The sequence below is a fragment of the Corella eumyota genome, chromosome 1 (genome assembly GCF_963082875.1).
Source record: "Corella eumyota chromosome 1, kaCorEumy4.1, whole genome shotgun sequence".
Taxonomy (NCBI): Eukaryota; Metazoa; Chordata; class Ascidiacea; order Phlebobranchia; family Corellidae; genus Corella; species Corella eumyota.
In genome coordinates, this window is record NC_137490.1 from 4,268,094 (window position 1) to 4,286,625 (window position 18,532).

The window sequence follows — 18,532 nt, forward strand, 5'->3', positions numbered from 1 at the left end:
GTGTTGTATTTACACACAAGGAATCTCCGCAGCAAACACGAACATAACTAACCGCTACGTCGTTTGCCCTTCGGCAATACGTTTTATTATTAAAGCCAGCAATTTAAAACACGAATCACGGATCTCAAATAAGAAAAAAAACTTGGGTTAAATTGCAAGCATCATGCGTATCACAGCTCGCTACGGATGTGTAAGTTTGTGCGCGGATACACGCTTTAGAAATCATTTGAGCGCAAAGTGGCGAATCTCACCGCTTTGCGTCGCTAACAAGTCGTCTTCCCATTTGTTAAATCGTGACAGTTGTAAATTGCTAGTTTGGGAAAAAGTCACATGATTTCCTTTGCACATAAATGAACTATTATAATAAATTCCGTCTCGAAACTATAAGAAATAGTGTAAACAAAAAGAGTGATAGTTTTTAGACTTTAAAGTTGGAGAAATAGTCAGTTAAAGAACAAAATGTATTGCAAGAAGTAGCTGCAGAAATTTAAGGGCGTTACTTAAACCATGATGTTTATTTTTAGACTTATAGTTTCATTTGTGCTAGATTTTATATAAATCAACATTGATTAGTGTGAAAAGTAAATAAATTCTTATTCGGAAATATGTCGTCGACGACAAACGCTTTGGCACAAGTAGGGGGATCTACTCAATATGCTGTTAAGAAAAGAAGGCGACCTCAAGCCAAAAAGTACGATTTTGAATTTTTTTTAATTAGTTTTACTAACAAAAACTGTTAGGTTATTTACTAGATTTTTACGTTTCTTTTGCTTATAATCTGTAACTTGTTTGTAAATTTTATCAACTTCCCAAAAATTCTAAGGCTTGACCTTATAATTGTTAAAATATTCTAAAAAACAAAAACTTATTTTTACCAAAATTAAACATTTTAAAATGCAACTGGCATTGTCATTTTTTTGCCTTTTAAAACAAACCCTTTAAAATATTATTAGCTTAAAAATAATTAATTTGTATTGAACGAAATTTTTTGGTAAACATGTTAAAAATGTTTGCTTAGAAAAGTTGTTTGTTGTCCTTATGTTAAAATTTATAGTGGCGTAAACGTATTTGCTCAGGTTTTGTAAACTAACTTTTTTATATGTGGGTAAGTGTGATAAAATCGCTCGTTTGATCGTCAAAGAATAATTCTACAACAAAGCAAAAATATTCAGTCTGGGTTAAGGTATTAAACAGAGCAAATCTTCTATTTATCAAACCCCATATCTTAGACTAACTCTTGTAAAAAGAAAATAACATTTTTAGTTTATAGGCACGAAATAACGCTTACTCAGCATTACAAAGAGTTTCACCAATTCGCAAATAAAACCTTTGATACGCGAGAAATCTTGCGATTTTGTACACAATAGCACACATTATATACACAAAACGGCAAATTGACCTAGATTAATGTTTTAAAAAAACTGTTCATGTTTTGTAAATGATAACTAATAAGATGTATCAATATTAAATTCAAAAAAAAAAAAATACGATAGAAAAGTCAAATAACAAAATTTTTTTATTTTAAATTCAATTTTGTTTTGCAAAGTTGGGATACGTTTTTTACGACCCACTTTAAAATCAGGGCCTTACAGCCAATCAAATGTTGTTTTTTTTTGCCAACCTTCTTACAACGCAATTCAAACACCAAGTTACAAGTAAGGGGAAATAGAGATAAGGGGCTCAGTAAATAAATTGCTGGGGATAGTGCACACCAGCCGTATGTAATCTACGGATTTGTTGATCTGCACGTAACCCCGCTAGAAAGAGAATAAAAGAGAAAAGCGAGAGAGGAGGGCGAAAAAAGGGGGGCGGATTATGGGGAACGAGGCAGTCAAGTGGAACGTCAACAATGGGCGAAATTTTATCAAAGACAAACGGAGAAATATATTTTGGCACGGACGGCTAGTCACGCAAGGGCGGCCATTTTCTTGAAAGAAAATTACAAAACATACGTCTCTATCTAAACCCTACTTAAAATAGGTTTACCAAAAACGTAATATTATTAATTTTTTCCAATTTCCTTTAACTTAAAATCACCTGGCAGCTTATTGCAAGAGAAGGTTGACCCGTTAAAATTGCAATTTTCGGTTGCAAAATATGAACATCGACATTACATCTGACAGGTGACAACGCTGCAAGATCTCGACCTAAAACTGCGTCACAAGAACTAAGTTAATCAACAAACACGATCACAATTCCGCGAATTCGGTGCAAAAATTTTAGACAAAAAGTTAATACGCCCGAAATACATTTTCGATTTCTTCAGCAGCCTTGGGGGCTGAGATATTGTTTATAATAACCAAATTTTGCAGTCATTTTGTCGATTATTGACGTCAAGCATCGTCAGAACTAAAATTAGAAAAGTTGAAAGTAGGACATCTTGTCCAACGGACCTAGTTTATTACAAAATTACAATATTCGAAACTAAAAAACAAACCAAAAACATTTAAAAGTTGCTAAAATAAATTCAAAAAAAACAGTTTATAAAACTTACATAAACATGAACCAAATAAATAATAAATAAATTCCGAGTCGCCTTTCAAAAATGCTTTTAAAAAAATCATTTATCAAAGAGCTGTCAAATAAGTAAAAGTGGCCTTTTATTGTGTTGTTTAAATCAAGCAATGGCGGAAGTTATTTAAGGGAATCGGGTAAAACAAGTCATTAAAACCTTACCTCTGACGTCATTGCAAAAAACGATACTTCTGGGATTGTTTAAAAAACAAAAAGTTTCAAAATAAAAATTTATATTAATTTTTGGCCTAATACAACTATATTATTTGATAGCGTTCACTCGAAATATCGAAAAAATAATAAAACCCTATAAACAAATACACAATTTACTCAATTCCTTTGGATTTTTTTTTCAGAAATAGTCTGGCAATTTATATCGTTTATGTTAGTTAATTCATGTTGTCTGTAAAATAGCCCACGCGGAGAATTACAAATTAATAAAACGCCTACATAATATGGGAGCAAGAAAAAAATACCACATCATTTTTTACCACAAAAAAATACTATTAACCTTATAATAATTACAGTTAAAAAAAAAACAATTACCCGAAATGTAATAGAAAAAAATATTTAAATTATGTGATAAACAAACATCCAATAAATATAGCTTTTTTACATAATTTAAAACTATATAAAACATAGATCTCATTATAAAAATTAACCAGGCCTTAAAAATACACAATTCAAAAATGGTAGCTCGATTTTATGTAAAAAAATATAATTTTTGCCAACAAAAACGTAGCCAACAAAATAATTTTAGGTAACTGACGACTTAAAATTAACAGAAAACGTCATCGTAAACAAATCGCGCAAATTTTCGAATAACGATGATTCATAGTCACGGTTTGTTAGGTACCAGATGACATCATCAGCAAATTGGCGGGTTGAACTTTTTTTTTTACCCATCAATGACGATAACAAGTCAAATGTTAGCAACAAACACATACCTTTTGCAAAAAAAAAAACCAAAAGTACAAAGTTAAATCTAATATATCCAATTTTTTGGATCTATTTTAATAAGAGAAAAAAAGGAACCAAAAATTAGTAAAATTTAAATTTTTTTAATAAATTTTATGTCCTTTTATACCTTAAATTGCAAGTTTGAAAAAAGGCGAAGCAAATTATTAAGTTTTGGTTCTGGCCTTGTAATGTTGTAATCACCGTTTAGCCTTGCAATTAACTTCAATTTGTAATATTTTAAGCTGATTAAAAAGTTAAGTACATGTGTGTATATGGTCGGCTTTGCCCTTGATAATTAAAGGAAATGATGAAATTTACGGCTCATTACCCAGATTTTTGCTATTTTACAGCAGTCAGTTTACATAAGGCTTTGCAAGCGCTGCAATTGCTTTTCAGGCACCAAAACTTAATATTTCAAGATCCAAACAGTGGCTAGATTACTTTTTAGATAAACTTAAATTTCTGGAAAAAATCAATATAACTTTTATGTACAACATAAACATTTAAAAAAAGTTTTATAAAGATTCAAACTAGACTTTTTCCTTTAACAAACACATAAACAAGACAACTTTATTATAAATAGTAATCAAATATCATAAAAATTTCCTGTTAAAAGGACTTGAAACGGTATTGATATTTACCTTATGCTATAATTTAGATGTTTTTTTAACTAAATGTAACCAAATGCCTGCGGTTAAGGCGCGTTCTATAATTATTAGGTGAATAGTTTAACCCGAACATTTACATCTTGTTTAAGTTTTAATTACGTTGGTACCAGTTTGATTAAAACATTTTAAGGTAACATTTGTAAGTGTTTTAAACACCAAAAACACGGTAACCCTTATACACCCTTATGTCAAAAGGTGTCTGATTTTATCAAAGGAAATGTTTCTGATTGAATTTATATCTACTTGATTGATTCGTCAACGTAGATATACAAAATGTGTCACACAAAAATTTCTACTTTCTATAAAATGCCACAACCTTTACCAGGTTCCGCTACGTTGCCAACCCTAAATAATTAAACCAATTAAAATAGCTCAGACAGGCAAATTTACAGCATGATGTGGTTTCAATACAGCGATTAACGCTGTAAGTGACGTCACCAGCGTTAATAAACACAGCAATTAATGACGTCGTATAGGCTGACATAAACACTTATCGATCAAAAGGTTAAGCAATAGTAAAATTTCGGTTTTGGACGCTGTGCAGAAACAAACGTGACCTAATATCATGAACAATCTTATCCGCTTTTTTAAAGGAAGTCATGTCAATCAAGTAATCGGAATAGATGACTCGGCATATTGACAAAAAGGACAAATGATAATAACCAACCTAAATACCATTTTTAGTCAATAAATTTGAAAATGAAATGCCAAAGAGCAGAGTGTGATAGTCTGCTGAAAAAGTAAATTACTTAAATTTAATATAACTTGCTAAAATGTCAACTTCGCCATGAAAACAAAATTCGTTGATCTTGTTATGGAGTTTGATAAGATAAATGCACTTTAATCATGTGCTGTGTTTGTTTAACAAATGCGCTTAATGACGACAACAACAAGTTTCGTAATCTCGTTTTCCCGAGTAATTTCTAACCAACATATTGCGTAATATTTAAATATAAAAAAACTACCCGTCACAATTCATAACATGCGACCTTGATGTTAGTGTTTGTAGGAAAATATTTTAATAAATAAGCTTAACGTATCATGTTTTCCTCGGCGTAATTTTTTTTCTAAATATCGTGTTATGAGCAAATGTAATTAAATAAATAAACTAATTAAATATTACAGGGACAAAGACCAAGAGGGCACAGGCAAATCCAATCCAAGTAAACGACACAGGGACCGCCTGAATTCGGAGCTAGACAACTTGGCTAAGCTTATTCCATTTTCTGAAGATGTGCTCAATAAATTGGATAAGTTATCCATCCTTCGCTTGGCGGTTGTTTATTTGCGTAACAAAGCATACCACCACTCAGGTAAATTTACATAACGATTTTGTGGGGGGAATTTGTCTAGAAAAAGTCTTAGGCTAGGCTTGTGTATGGGCTGAATGAGGAACATAGTCATAATAAACAAAATATATATTCTGATAAGTCGTGATTTTTGTTTGGCTTTCATTAAATAAAAATACAGCGCGCTGAGACAGGAAACGTAGCAGACGAATTTTGTTTACACCAAAAAGCTCACATTTTGTAATATTTCTATCTTTTCACAAAAGAGAGAATAAAAGGAGAAAACAGCGCGGACCGACACGAAGGCCTTCGTAAACACAGCCTTGGGCAAAATTTCTCCGGCCCGTTAAATAAACAAAAGAATTATTTCGGTTTTCAAATTATTGGCTTAACTTATGCTGTTGTTGAAAGCAATGCCTTATGCATGTTAATCTGTTATTACACTTGAACCTAATACAGCTAACGACCGTCACATGTTAATATAGTCTGGGATTATTTCATATTTAGGCTACGTTGTGCTTTAGCAATGCTTATTAGAAGAAAATATAATTAAACACGAACAAAACGCGCTTAAAATGGATTAAAAACATGCGCTAACCGTCAAAATTTAATAATAAACATTCCCTAATCCCTCCAAAAATGATTAATTTTTGCAAATTAACGTGCCAGCAAAATTAATATCAACAACACACACGAGACATGTTTTAATAAAATGGTGACCGCTTTTGACCCGACAGTAAAAGTTTTTGTGAAAAATAAAAGCAACATCCGGTTTAAACCAGTCATTCAAACAACATCGCGGCGTAGGAAATATTTTTACAAGGCCTTTATCGTGGTAAGCAATTCAAACATAGACCGGGCTAGGATAACAAATAAGAAAAGGGTTATAAAATATTAATGGTCGAAATTACACGCTCTACAACAACCAGAGCATGACAATTCAGCTATACTCAGGTTAATTATAGGTGTTAAACCTATACCTGCCCGCCTGTAGCATTGAATAGAGTGTATTGTTAATCCTTTGTTTGTTATAGCTAGCTTGCAAATATTAACCCACAATTTTTTGTGTAAATATTGCCAACATTTTCTTTTTCGAAAAAGTCACTTAAAAAAATTCTTAAAAAGCAAACATTGAACCTATTAATAGCACATTACCTTTCCATTTATATAAATAAAGACCAACATAATTTTAATCCTGTTTTTGACATTATGCAGTTGGTGTTTATATTACCTATCTTAACAAGGCAAAATTACTTTTTTATAAGCCCTTTTGTGATATAAATAAACAAAAACAAACACAAAATCCCAAAGCCCCGTTATTACATTTTTGTATAAACAATATCCAACAGATAATAATAAACAAAATGTCATAACGATGTTATTGTTTATATTCAATTTCATACCCTAATGCCATTAATGACCTAATCAATATCATCTTCAACTTTGCACGCACCAAAATCATCAAAAACAAACACATAAACCGCAACATAATTAGAAACAGGCAAATATCTTCTGGCAATCGTCTATTTTTAACATTTCTATTTTTTATGTTTGAAATAAATAAAGTACTAGCACTTCCTGACTTTTTATATATTTAAAAAATAGTAAAAAACAAGCCTTAAATGACATTACTTTTAGATATGACATTAATTAACTGATGGTTTGTAAATATAATAACTTTTAGGCTTAGGCCAAGATAAATACTAAAAATTTTTGGCTTTTAAATAACACAAAAACATGTTTTTCTTGCAATTCCCTAAAACTATGAGAACAAATATAAAAACTTACCTAATATGAGCAAGTCATTTGATGAATTCCATTTTTAATTTCATGACATTCTTATGTATATACAAATGATTTTTTCTATATAAAAAAATGTAACTTAACATAAGATTAAAATCATTTTTTTTAAATATTTTGTTGCCAACAATAAAATAAACTAAATTAAATTGATACCATTCTCTTAAAATTGCTGTCGAAACGTTAAGACAAATTTACACAACTTATATATATTATTTTTACCATTCTTTGTGTTAATTAGAACCAAGAAATGCAATTGAAATGGAGCTAAATGAGCTTCTTCCAAAGAACATACACCAAGAAGTTGCTTGCTTTACTGAATCAGAAAGTGCTCTGTCACTAGCGGTAAAAATTACAATAGGACAACAAATTTTTAAATTAAAACATTCAAATATATTTCTGTGGGCAAAAATTGTTAAGATTTTGACAATACTTTAAGGGTGGTGCATAAACCATTCTTAATCATCTTCTTTCTTTGTATTTTATTCAATTCAAATAATGTTATAACCACACTCAAAATATTAAAGAAATCAAATTTACCTTATTAGGCACTCCATGGTTTTATCATTGTGGTCACTCAGGATTTCAACATTTTTTACATAACCGAAACAGTTCAAGACTACCTTGGTTTTCCGCAGGTGAGTTTTTTTCTAAATATAATCCGTTATAAAAAATTTAATTTGCGAAATTGGTTTTAAAACATAATATGCAGTTTTTAAAAACAGCAGGTAAGTATATATAAATACTCAAAAAGATGAATTATTGGTTATCATGCAATAACAAATATGTAACATAGGACTTATAATTAATGGCACTGTTAGTTTAAGAAGCTAACATAATATGCAGTTTTTTAAAACGGCAGATAAGTATATATAAATACTCAAAAAGATGAATTATCGGTTATCATGCAATAACAAATATGTAACATAAGACCACTAATTAATGGCACTGTTGGTTTAAGAAGCTAAGACCATCTATTTAAGGATCAAAATTAAAAAAATAATAACAAACAACATTTTTTAGAGTGATGTAATGAATCAGTCTATGCTGGATCTTATACATGCCGAAGACAGAGAAATTTTTATGAAGCACATGCAAATAAGCTCAACCCAACAGCCTGGGAAACCTCCTGAAGAAGGGGACCCTCCAGAAATGCCTGAGTATGCCAAATATGGATTTTCGGCAAAGTATTTTAAAGGTAGAAGTTAAAAAAAACACAAGTTCAACTTTTTATAAACAAAAAAATATAAAATAAACATAATAAAAAATGACAATTAAAATTGAAATGCAATGCCTAATGCCAAAGTTGATACACCCAAAAAGTTTTTATTTTTTTTAACATGAAAATAAAATAATGTAATAAATTATTTTTTCATGGTTTTTCACTTAGGAAAATTGACTTAAGTCATTCATTTTGTTTAATGATTAAAAGCATATATTACTCATTAAATATTTAAAAAAATTTAATCATTTTTCAGGGTAGTGTTTACTTATATAAGATAGCAAGTTAAGCTTATATTTATCTATGAATCATGAGCTGTTTTGGTTTGGGTCTGGTCTGAGTCATAATACTATATTTTGCCCTTGTTTAACCTTGTATTAAAGTAAAACTAAAGAGAAACCATAAACAAAATTAGCATTTAATTTACCTTAGAGTTATCTGATGATGGATTACTCCACAAATCTTTTATTTGCCGACTTCGTTGTTTGTTAGACAATTCATCAGGTTTTCTGGTAAGACCTTCAAAACAAAATGATTTTGTTAATAAATAATACCTAAGAAATTTATACTTAGCCAAACAGTTAAAAAAATATAAATAATACAAATATTTTACTATAACCTAGTTAAATATCCTTAAGAATTTTTTTGACATAAACCTAAAAAAAATGTTTTTATTTCCCCACAAAAATATTTAAATTCTAATTAAATTGGCATTAGTATGTATTTTATTTCAGGGCACTTAAATATTTATATATTCTGTTAAAAATAAGTAAGCTGTCTGTACAAAAAAAAATATGGAATTTCCATTTCTAATCACACAAAACTGTTGTGTAATAGAATATGTTACGCAACAGTTGATGACCTGAAAAGAATATAAAACACACACGTTTTTATTTGTTTATCTGATTTTATGAATCAAAAAATTATAATTTAACAAACCTGTATCAATATTTTTCAGGCACTTCATTTTACTGGGCATTTGCGTTTAATTCAAGGACAGAATAGAAGGGGGGAAGGCAACGTTCTTTTGCCACCCGAAACTGCTTTATTTTTGCTGGCATCACCACTTCAGTCACCCTCTATCCTGGAAATTAGGACAAAGAATTTTATATTTCGTACAAAGCATAAACTTGATTACAAACCGCTTGGAATTGATGCCAAGTGAGTAAAGTTTTTGCTTAGTTTTTAATACAAAGTTTGCAAAATGCAAAATCAAGAAAAAGTATTCTTTTTTTTTAGATATATCTTTATCCTCGATGTGGGAAAGTCGAATGTGCGACTTTAACATAGAGTAACATCAGTTACTCCGACCCAGTCTCGAGTTGCCTGTGGCAGTTTGGAATATTATAGATTATAATTGCCCAGTAATTATGCTGCTGATTAAGTGCTGGCTCAGCAGGAGTTCATACCGTTTTTAGCGCCTTACTCAAGGACGCTACAGCATGAGATCGGTGGGGATTGAACCCACGACCTCATGGTGGTGTAGCAAGTGTTCTTACCACTACTCCACGCTGCCGCTTTATATAGTTATGACTTATATTGTTATGATATAATTAATCCTTTTTAGCAGTATTTTAAACCCAAACACTCTTTCTATAAACCCAAACACTCTCTTTTCTATAAACCCAAACACTCTTTCATTTTTTTAAATTGATTTTATTAACAAAATCATATATTTAAAGGGGCAAAGCTGTACTTGGGTACACCGAACCTCAACTAAGACAAAGATCTGGCTATGAATTTATTCACTCTGCTGATATGATGCACTGTGCTGATGCTCATACTAAATGTGAGTTCCAGTTATTAGCATTAAATAATTATTGTAACAAACACAAATATATGGAAATAATATTGCATAAAGTTTAAAATGAATACTTCATGAATTAAATCGATTTCTTTCCTTGTTTGATGTAGTTTAGACCAATTTAAAATTTTTAATTTTTTCGAATTTAAAATAACTGTACGCTTTTATAATTACCAAAACTAATCCTTTAGTGATGAGAAAAGGAGAAAGTGGTTTAACCATATTTCGTCTTCTTCACAAAGAAAATACCTGGGTGTGGGTAACTGCATCGGCACGACTGGTGTTTAGGAATGGAAGACCAGATTACATCATTGCAACACAAAGACCAATACCGTAAGCTCCATTAGATGTTTGTATACGTTTAAGTTTTTATCACAAATCTGCGTTTTTAACAGTACATAGAACACAATAAACAATATGGTCAATTAAAAGAAAATTAAAATAATTCCATAATTTATTAACTTTTATACTTAGTTTTTTTAAATTAAAAATGTTTATCAAATGTAATGCTTGCATTAAATCTAAGTTGTTAATTTACAGTGAGCAGGAAGGTGAAGACCAATTAAAAAAGCGAAATACCGCTTTCAGGTTTGATTTCACTGGGCAAGCTATCTTATATGGAAAAGTCAATCCTATTGGGACAGGTAATCCCAATGAAAGCATGAATGGGTTTGATGAAGGCCCAAGCGCAAAGCGACCTCGCGTCGGCAATGGCATTGAAACACAGCAAATGACGACACCAACAATTGACCGGTCTTCACTTTATGGTGCTCAATCCATGCAGTCTATGGATTTGTATGTTGGTAGTATACCAAATCAGCCTGAAGAAATGTATGCCAAGGCTGCAATATCTCAAGAAGCTCAGCAGGAAATTCTGCAACGAAAGCAGATGAATCTACAACAGCAGTTTGAGGATGAGCTAAAACAAAATAACGATGCAGAGCCATATTTCTATCCAATTGGGCAGAACATTCCACAGAAAGATATTGGTATGGGGCAGGCCAGTAGCATAGAATCTTACTCACCAATGAGCATACTTTCCGCAGTAACTGGCAAAAAATGTCATTCCTCACAAAGCGATATATCATCAAAAGAAATGTCCAGTCCTGCTTCCTCCACATTCAGTCTTAACAGCGACCTGGAACCACCAAGGCTACACCACCTTCCCATGCAGAATAAAAATTATTACCCGAATTCCCAATACATGCAGGGGCAAAGTTATGGGAAAAATATGAACCAAGAGTATCAATCAAACAAACTGAAAAGACCTCACCCAGATGCAGCGAAAGCCAACATAAATGTTCAACATAATGACAATGCCTATTACGGGCATGCATCCATAGGAAAACAGATACCAAAAGCAGAAAACGTCCCTCAAAATCAATTTTCAAATTACCAACCAAACAATGATATTATGGATGGCATGCTTCAGTTTCCACAACAAAACAATGTTCAACCACTGGACAATCATAATGGCGATGTTAACCTGATTTTGCAGGATCCATCGAACCAACATTTACAAATGGGCCAAGGCCCGGTGCAAAGAATGGCACAAAACAATAATAAAAACCACAACCAAACAATCACAAATGCGATGACGATAAGATCGGTTGTAACCAATCTAACTGGAAATCCAGAAATTGATAATATGGTTTGTTATACTTTTATCAAATATATACAGACTGCAAAAATCGAATGCAAGACTTAAACATAGAGTAACATCAGTTACTCCGACCCAGTTTCGAGTTGCCTGTGGCAGTTTGGGATATAATTATGCTGCTTATTAAGTGCTGGCTCAGTGGGGATTGAACACATGATCTCATGTGTGGTGTAGCAAGTGTTCTTACCACTACACCACGCTGCCGGCATTTGAATTAACTCAGTTAGAGTTTTGTAGATCAAAAAATTTGTTTTTTAAATACAGGTAAACAGAATGACCGAAGAAAACCGAACCAATTACAGAATGAATGACAACTTATATACTCCACAACAAAACTGGACTGATGCTGATCCACATGTTGGTATACAGGACAATGTTGTTCAGTTCGATTTGGCCAAAATTGCTGCAGAATATCAGGTATGGGTTAATATGATATTGATACTAAAAGCTTTTCTCTAACATAAACACCACACATGACGTCGTGGGTTCAATCCCCACTGCTCTCATGCTGTAGCACCCCTGAGTAAGGCGCTATAAACGATATGAACTCCTGCTGAGCCAGCACTTAATCAGCAGCATAGTTATAAGGCAATTATAATCTATAATATCCCAAACTGCCACAGGCAACTTGAGACTGTGTCGGAGTAACTGATGTTACTCTATGTTTAAGTCGCCTTTCGACTTTCCCACATCGAGGATAAAGATATATACAAAAAAAAATATTAAAAAAGGTTTTGTTTTTTTCAAATGTTTTAAAACGCTAACAAAATTAGCACATTTTCAACTCTTAACCAATAGAATGACATAAATTATCGTTTAAAACATTTACTTTCAGACAACAGATCCCCTGTCTCAAGTGGAAAACTACATGAAAAATCACCCCTCACATGCCATGGCCATAGCAACAGGTCAAATACCAGGCAACAACATGAGGCCACATCAAGGTAAACTAACGTCTCTTTACTTTTAAGTTGAATGTTTAATATTACAATATTGTTAAATTGCAAAAACTACAACAATTTTAAACTTTAAATAAAACATAATTATTTTACAGAGGGATTTAATCCAAACTGTCAATACCCACAAGACATTGCTCAAGCATCACAAATGGTAAAACTTTTTTACAAAATTTACATCACAATTTTTTTTTTTTTTTTTTTTTTTGTATATATCTCTATCCTCGATGTGGGAAAGTCGAATGCGCGACTTAAACATAGAGTAACATCAGTTACTCTGACCCAGTCTCGAGCTGCCTGTGGCAGTTTGGAATATTATAGATTATAATTGCCCGATAATTATACTGCTGATCAAGTGCTGGCTCAGCAGGAGTTCACACCGTTTATAACGCCTTACTCAAGGGTGCTTCAGCATGAGAACAGTGGGGATTGAACCCACGACCTCATGTGTGGTGTAGCAAGTGTTCTTCTACACCACTCTGCCGGTTTTAAACATTATGTGTAATGAAACATTATTAAACTAATTTAATTATTTGAATAGACAGAGCATGCTTTTAATTTTTACACTGCAATTATAGAAGAAGAATATTCTGATAATAATTAAACAATTTATTATTACAGAATCAAGCCAACAACATGCCCAATGAGCAGGCACCTTTCTTCGACTTAAAGGTATTTTAAATTCTAAAAGACTATTTGAATATTTAAAAATCATTTACCACATAAAACAGCATTTAATTATTATAAAACACACTTAATCAAATCAATGCAAAGTCTATTATTTTTAAGGCATAATAATTTCAAACCACCATTGAATTTTTTTTTGTATATTTTTATCCTCGATGTGGGAAAGTCGAATGCGCGACTTAAACAAAGAGTCCCAACTGTTACTCCGACACAGTCTCGAGTTGCCTTTAGCAGTTTGGGATATTATAGATTATAATTGCCCGTTAATTATGCTGCTGATTAAGTGCTGGCTCAGCAGGATCAAACCATTTATAGTGCCTTACCCAAAGGGGCTACAGCATGAGAGCAGTGGGGATTAAACCCACGACCTCATGGTGGTGTAGCAAGTGTTCTTACCACTACACCACGCTGCCGTTTTTTTTGTTGGAATTGTTGGACATATATTTTCTTTGTGCATAACTACTTTTTGTAACTGTTTGGTATTTAAATTAAAAAAAACAAAGCAAATAACATTTGTTTAAACTTGACAGTGAACATTCCTTTTTTTTAAGAACGAACTAGGCCTTGACATTAACTTGGACCCTGGTTTATCTAACATGAAAATGCCACAACAACAGCAATATTTTGATCCAACTAGTAAGTACAATATCAAACAATTATCAACTGTTCATTTGACAAAACATTTTAACAATAATTTCTATTTCGACCACGCAAGCATTTTTATTTCGGGTTAAATTTGTATAAATCAATTTTTTATATTTTTTTTGCAGATTTTCCCCCCCAATAGAGAAAAAAAAACATTTAAAAAAAACTACTGAACTTAAACTTAGATTTAATGACAAACTAAGAATCATTATTGTTATTTTATTATATTTTATATAAAAACAAATCTTTGGGGAATTTGTAATTATATATTTGGTGCACTGTTTACCATTATGATATAAAACTTGGGTAAAACACTAGTTAATTTTTTTTTGGTTATTCGTTATTATGTTATTGAACTGTATTAACAACATTTAAATTTTAATAAAACTAACAAATTCATTTTATTCGGATTTTAAAACAATTTTAGTCGTCTAAAAAGTACCCTTTTGTCAGAATATAATTTTTGAAAATTTTGTTAATTTTTACTTGTTTTTTATTTTTTTAACATGTAAAAAGCAGTAAATGTCTTTTAATTATTATACAGCTAAAAGCTGAAGTAATAAAGCATAATGCAACACCTTTCATACAAATACAAAACAATAAAAATAAATTTTATAAGCTAACATTATTTTAAAATTGGTTTAGGTTCAAGTCATATATACCGTACATGTCTACCCATTACTTCTATACTAATACAAGCCCTCAGACCTTAATGTATTTGTTGGATATAAAAAAATGTATTGATATTAAATTTTGAATAATTTAACAAAAATTTTTTGAGATGTTCATTTGTTCGTTTCGTGCTAAAAAGTAAATTTGAATTTATGCTGAAAAATGCTGTGCCTTTTATATAGTAAACAGAAATTTATTATAAAAATTGTGTACCGTTCCTGTAATAAAATGCTTTTTGTGATATTAAATTTTATTTATTTCAGAAAAAGTTTAACTTTTGAATGAAATAAGTTTTTAAAATTGATAATACAATAAAACAAAATTTAAGAAAAATTGCAAGCAGTAACTACGAAACGTCCATCGTTTCAATAGGAAGACAAATTAGGTCCAACACTAAATGGTCTATATGGGGTGCATACGACTTTACCCTTTCAATGTGTTGTAGCTTAAAAGTCCAGGATTTTTTATCAACTGAAATTGATTCAAAGTGTTTTTTAATTTCCAATGCTGTTTTAAATCCCCACTCTACCCATTCTGGCTTTAAAACCCTATTGCAAGTTAGGTTATCAGAGTTGATGCCTAATTTTAAGTCTATATTCTTGTTAGGTTGAAATTTTGTTTGATTGCTAGTATTTGAAGTGACATTGCAGTGTATATGCATAATTCCTCCTGACACCGGGTTTAAGGCACGGCAAGCAGCAAGGTAACTCTTACTTGCACTTGGAATCAATCCTAATAATATTCGGTCGGCAATTCCAGTTGGACAAACCTGCATTTTAAGTTTCTAGCCTTAATGTTGTTTAGACTTTCTTTTAATACACTAATACAAAATTAAACATACACAATGGAACAAACTGTATGAATGTTTAAACAAACAAATATATTCAATTTTATACACAAACACATTCCATGTTTGTAAAAAGTAGAGAACTAAATCAAAAATTGGCATGCTTAACATGTATATACAACTAGCTAATATCAAAAAATATTTTTAGATATACCAAATCTGTAAAGCATCAAATCTCTAAACTTTCTAAACTAAAGCTAACTATTTAATCTAAAACCTATTGTCTTTTTTCCATGGTAAAGCATGCTAATATTCTTAAACCTTTTATAGAACTTATATTTATACTTTACTAATCTAAACATAAAAACAATAATAACTAAAAAATACATCCTGCATGCTTTCATATTACGCTACCAACAAAGAACAACTAGTTTTATATGCATATAAATATCACCAATTTACCTCTCTATTATCTCCATGATAGACTGTGCACCTCTCATCCACTTTATTTTGCTTGAGATTAAATTTTAAAGCAGAAACAGCAGCAGGATTCCATTCACAGGCATGCAGATGTTTTGCTTTAGAGTGCACGAGTAATGGTAATGTAAAGTAACCAATTCCTACAATAACAAAAAGTTTAATATATATATATATATTAAAAATATGCCGAATATACCTTTTATTATTATGACTCTGCTAAAAATATATTGCTGCCATTATTGACTCTAATGAGCTAGTGACGTTTTCCTGAAAAACTTGCCAGAGTGCTATTGGTGCTTTATTTGTAGATGCTTAGACATCAAAGCAAAGAGAAAACTTAACTGTACAATGCCCAGTGCCTTAATCACTGCACCACATAAATAACAGTATAAAGTAGTAACCCAAGCACAGCACAGCATAAAATTACACACAAACAATTGGAATAATCAAAGCGTTTAAGTATAAAATGAGGTAAAAAAATTTATGTATCATGGGTTAATTAATGAAATAATATCATGCAAGATAAGGTATTTGTTTAACATAACTTACCTGCAAACATATCTACCACTATTTCTTTACTACAATCTAGTTTTGACATTCTCATTTTCTCAGTAATATTGCCAGATGAAAACATGTTTTTTGTAACATCAAAACTATACCTAAATTCATTTTTAAATTAAAATGATTTTTAAACTAAGAATCAAACAATCAAAGCATATAAACTTCAAACTAAAATATTTGCTTAAATTAGTAAAAATAGTAGCTAATAATTAATAGCCTATGCTCTTGATAAATTTACTAATTTTAAAATTTAACAACGAATAAAAATTTTTTTTATTAATTCAAATATTATAAAGTGTTATTTTATAAATTTACCTTTTAAAAATATTTTTATGTAATTTCTAAGTCATAAATATTTTAACATTTCTGTCAAAAATTGATATTAGAAATTTCCATTAAGAAGACAATGTTTAACAATATTCACTTGATTTTATTATCCAGATGAGTCACCCATGTATCTTCACCAAATAACATTACAACCATGGGTGTCCTAAACCCATCAGTTGAAATTCTTTGTTGCTTTGCCACTCTAGTCACCTTGAAGACTTTTGCTACACATGCCCACAAAGTATTTTGATCTTATTAAAAATATTGGAACATAACGATAAATAAAAAATTAGAAAACAAAATATTAACTATTTAAAAATACATCAATTTATTTTAAAAGCAATTTAATCTAAAATTTTGTTATAGATTTAACATGATGTAACATCTTAAAATATTTACATCTATTACAAATATATGATGATAAAATCAAGATCGATTAATTTGTTCCAAGGACTAACCAACCCCGAACAACTTATCCAGTGACAACAAAACTGCTTTAAACTTTAGTTTATGTCACTGAGTTGCAATATATTTGATTTAAATTGTCATAAAACTTTTTTAAACTGTTTAAAAACATTTTCAAACTTCATATATACCCAAAATTTAAAAAGATTACACAAACAGACAAACCGACCTATAATTTTCCATTCTTTTTCTTTAAAAGTATTCATAGGAAAAACAACAAGATCTCCATGTTTCTCCCATTTGCGAGGTAGGTCGTTAATCAACTGATTTGGTAAAACTGAATTTTCGAACAAGACTGAAAGTTCTTTGATCAATTTCTAAAATATTTTTTTTGCATTTGTAATTGTTTATTCACCGCTTTAAGAAATAAAAAAATTAATTAACTTACTTGTAGTAGCTTTGTTGTCATAACTTAACAGTTAATTTTTGTTCTCAAAGTATAACTAAAGTAAATTATTGAATTATATTTTAACTAAAAACCAATTTTTTATTTTTTTTATAAAATCCACGCGAAAAATGGGGAGTTCCCGTTTCAAGTACTTTTTTTAAATTTTATCCCCAAGGATAATTTACATGATTTAAATTTGTTGTATTTTTAAAAATTATTTAATATTAAAACAAAAATAAAATTAATTAACGTTCAAATTTTTGATAAAATTTTTAAATGTGTATTACGTTCTGATAAGCATACCACAAAATTACTATTTTACAAAAAACGATTGAATCCTACCTAATTAAGAGTAACCTATGTCAAAGATAAAAGGTACAAAAGTCAAACAACGTGGAGTACTGAAGTTTATTTATTGTATTTTAAATCCTGTAAGAGGACTGGAGTTTTAAATAAATAAAAGCAAAAAAGGTTTTCCTTTACTGAAAAATCGCTGTAAATGTTTATGCGATTACCGAACACTGTGCGAAAAAGGGAAACTTGGAAAGTCTTATTCTATTTAAACAACGCAAGTAGCTGTTAGACTTGTAGGCTTATAGCAGTCTTAAAACTAAAGGGATAAATGCTAAATAAATTTTTACATTTAT

The 18,532-nt window shown here is 30.6% G+C and overlaps 2 protein-coding genes across 4 annotated transcripts; one reads left to right on the top strand and one right to left on the bottom strand.

Annotated features, from left to right (window-relative positions):
• Positions 1-528: 528 nt before the first annotated feature.
• On the top strand, positions 529-15,132 carry LOC145751564 (uncharacterized). 2 transcript variants are annotated; one of them, XR_014283739.1, is made up of 16 exons: positions 529-691; positions 5,268-5,455; positions 7,473-7,576; positions 7,780-7,869; positions 8,255-8,429; positions 8,886-8,965; positions 9,412-9,614; positions 10,136-10,242; positions 10,449-10,590; positions 10,798-11,908; positions 12,182-12,334; positions 12,753-12,861; positions 12,972-13,027; positions 13,495-13,545; positions 14,091-14,196; positions 14,331-15,132. XR_014283739.1 is itself a non-coding variant. In XM_082567746.1 (16 exons), exons 1-16 carry the CDS (start codon positions 606-608, stop codon positions 14,345-14,347), a joined length of 2,757 nt encoding a protein of 918 aa, XP_082423872.1. In that variant the 5' UTR covers positions 529-605; the 3' UTR covers positions 14,348-15,132. The 2 variants fall into 2 exon arrangements, 1 of the variants encoding a protein (XP_082423872.1); XM_082567746.1 differs by having other exon boundaries at positions 14,112-14,196.
• Positions 14,742-18,018, bottom strand: LOC145751578 (tRNA wybutosine-synthesizing protein 2 homolog). 2 transcript variants are annotated; one of them, XM_082567768.1, is made up of 6 exons: positions 17,886-18,018; positions 17,667-17,814; positions 17,130-17,256; positions 16,694-16,803; positions 16,127-16,284; positions 14,742-15,646 (listed from the first exon to the last, which is right to left on the bottom strand). In XM_082567768.1, exons 1-6 carry the CDS (start codon positions 17,904-17,906, stop codon positions 15,224-15,226), a joined length of 987 nt encoding a protein of 328 aa, XP_082423894.1. In that variant the 5' UTR covers positions 17,907-18,018; the 3' UTR covers positions 14,742-15,223. The 2 variants fall into 2 exon arrangements, with proteins under 2 accessions (XP_082423894.1, XP_082423886.1); XM_082567760.1 differs by having other exon boundaries at positions 17,130-17,283.
• Positions 18,019-18,532: the final 514 nt, after the last annotated feature.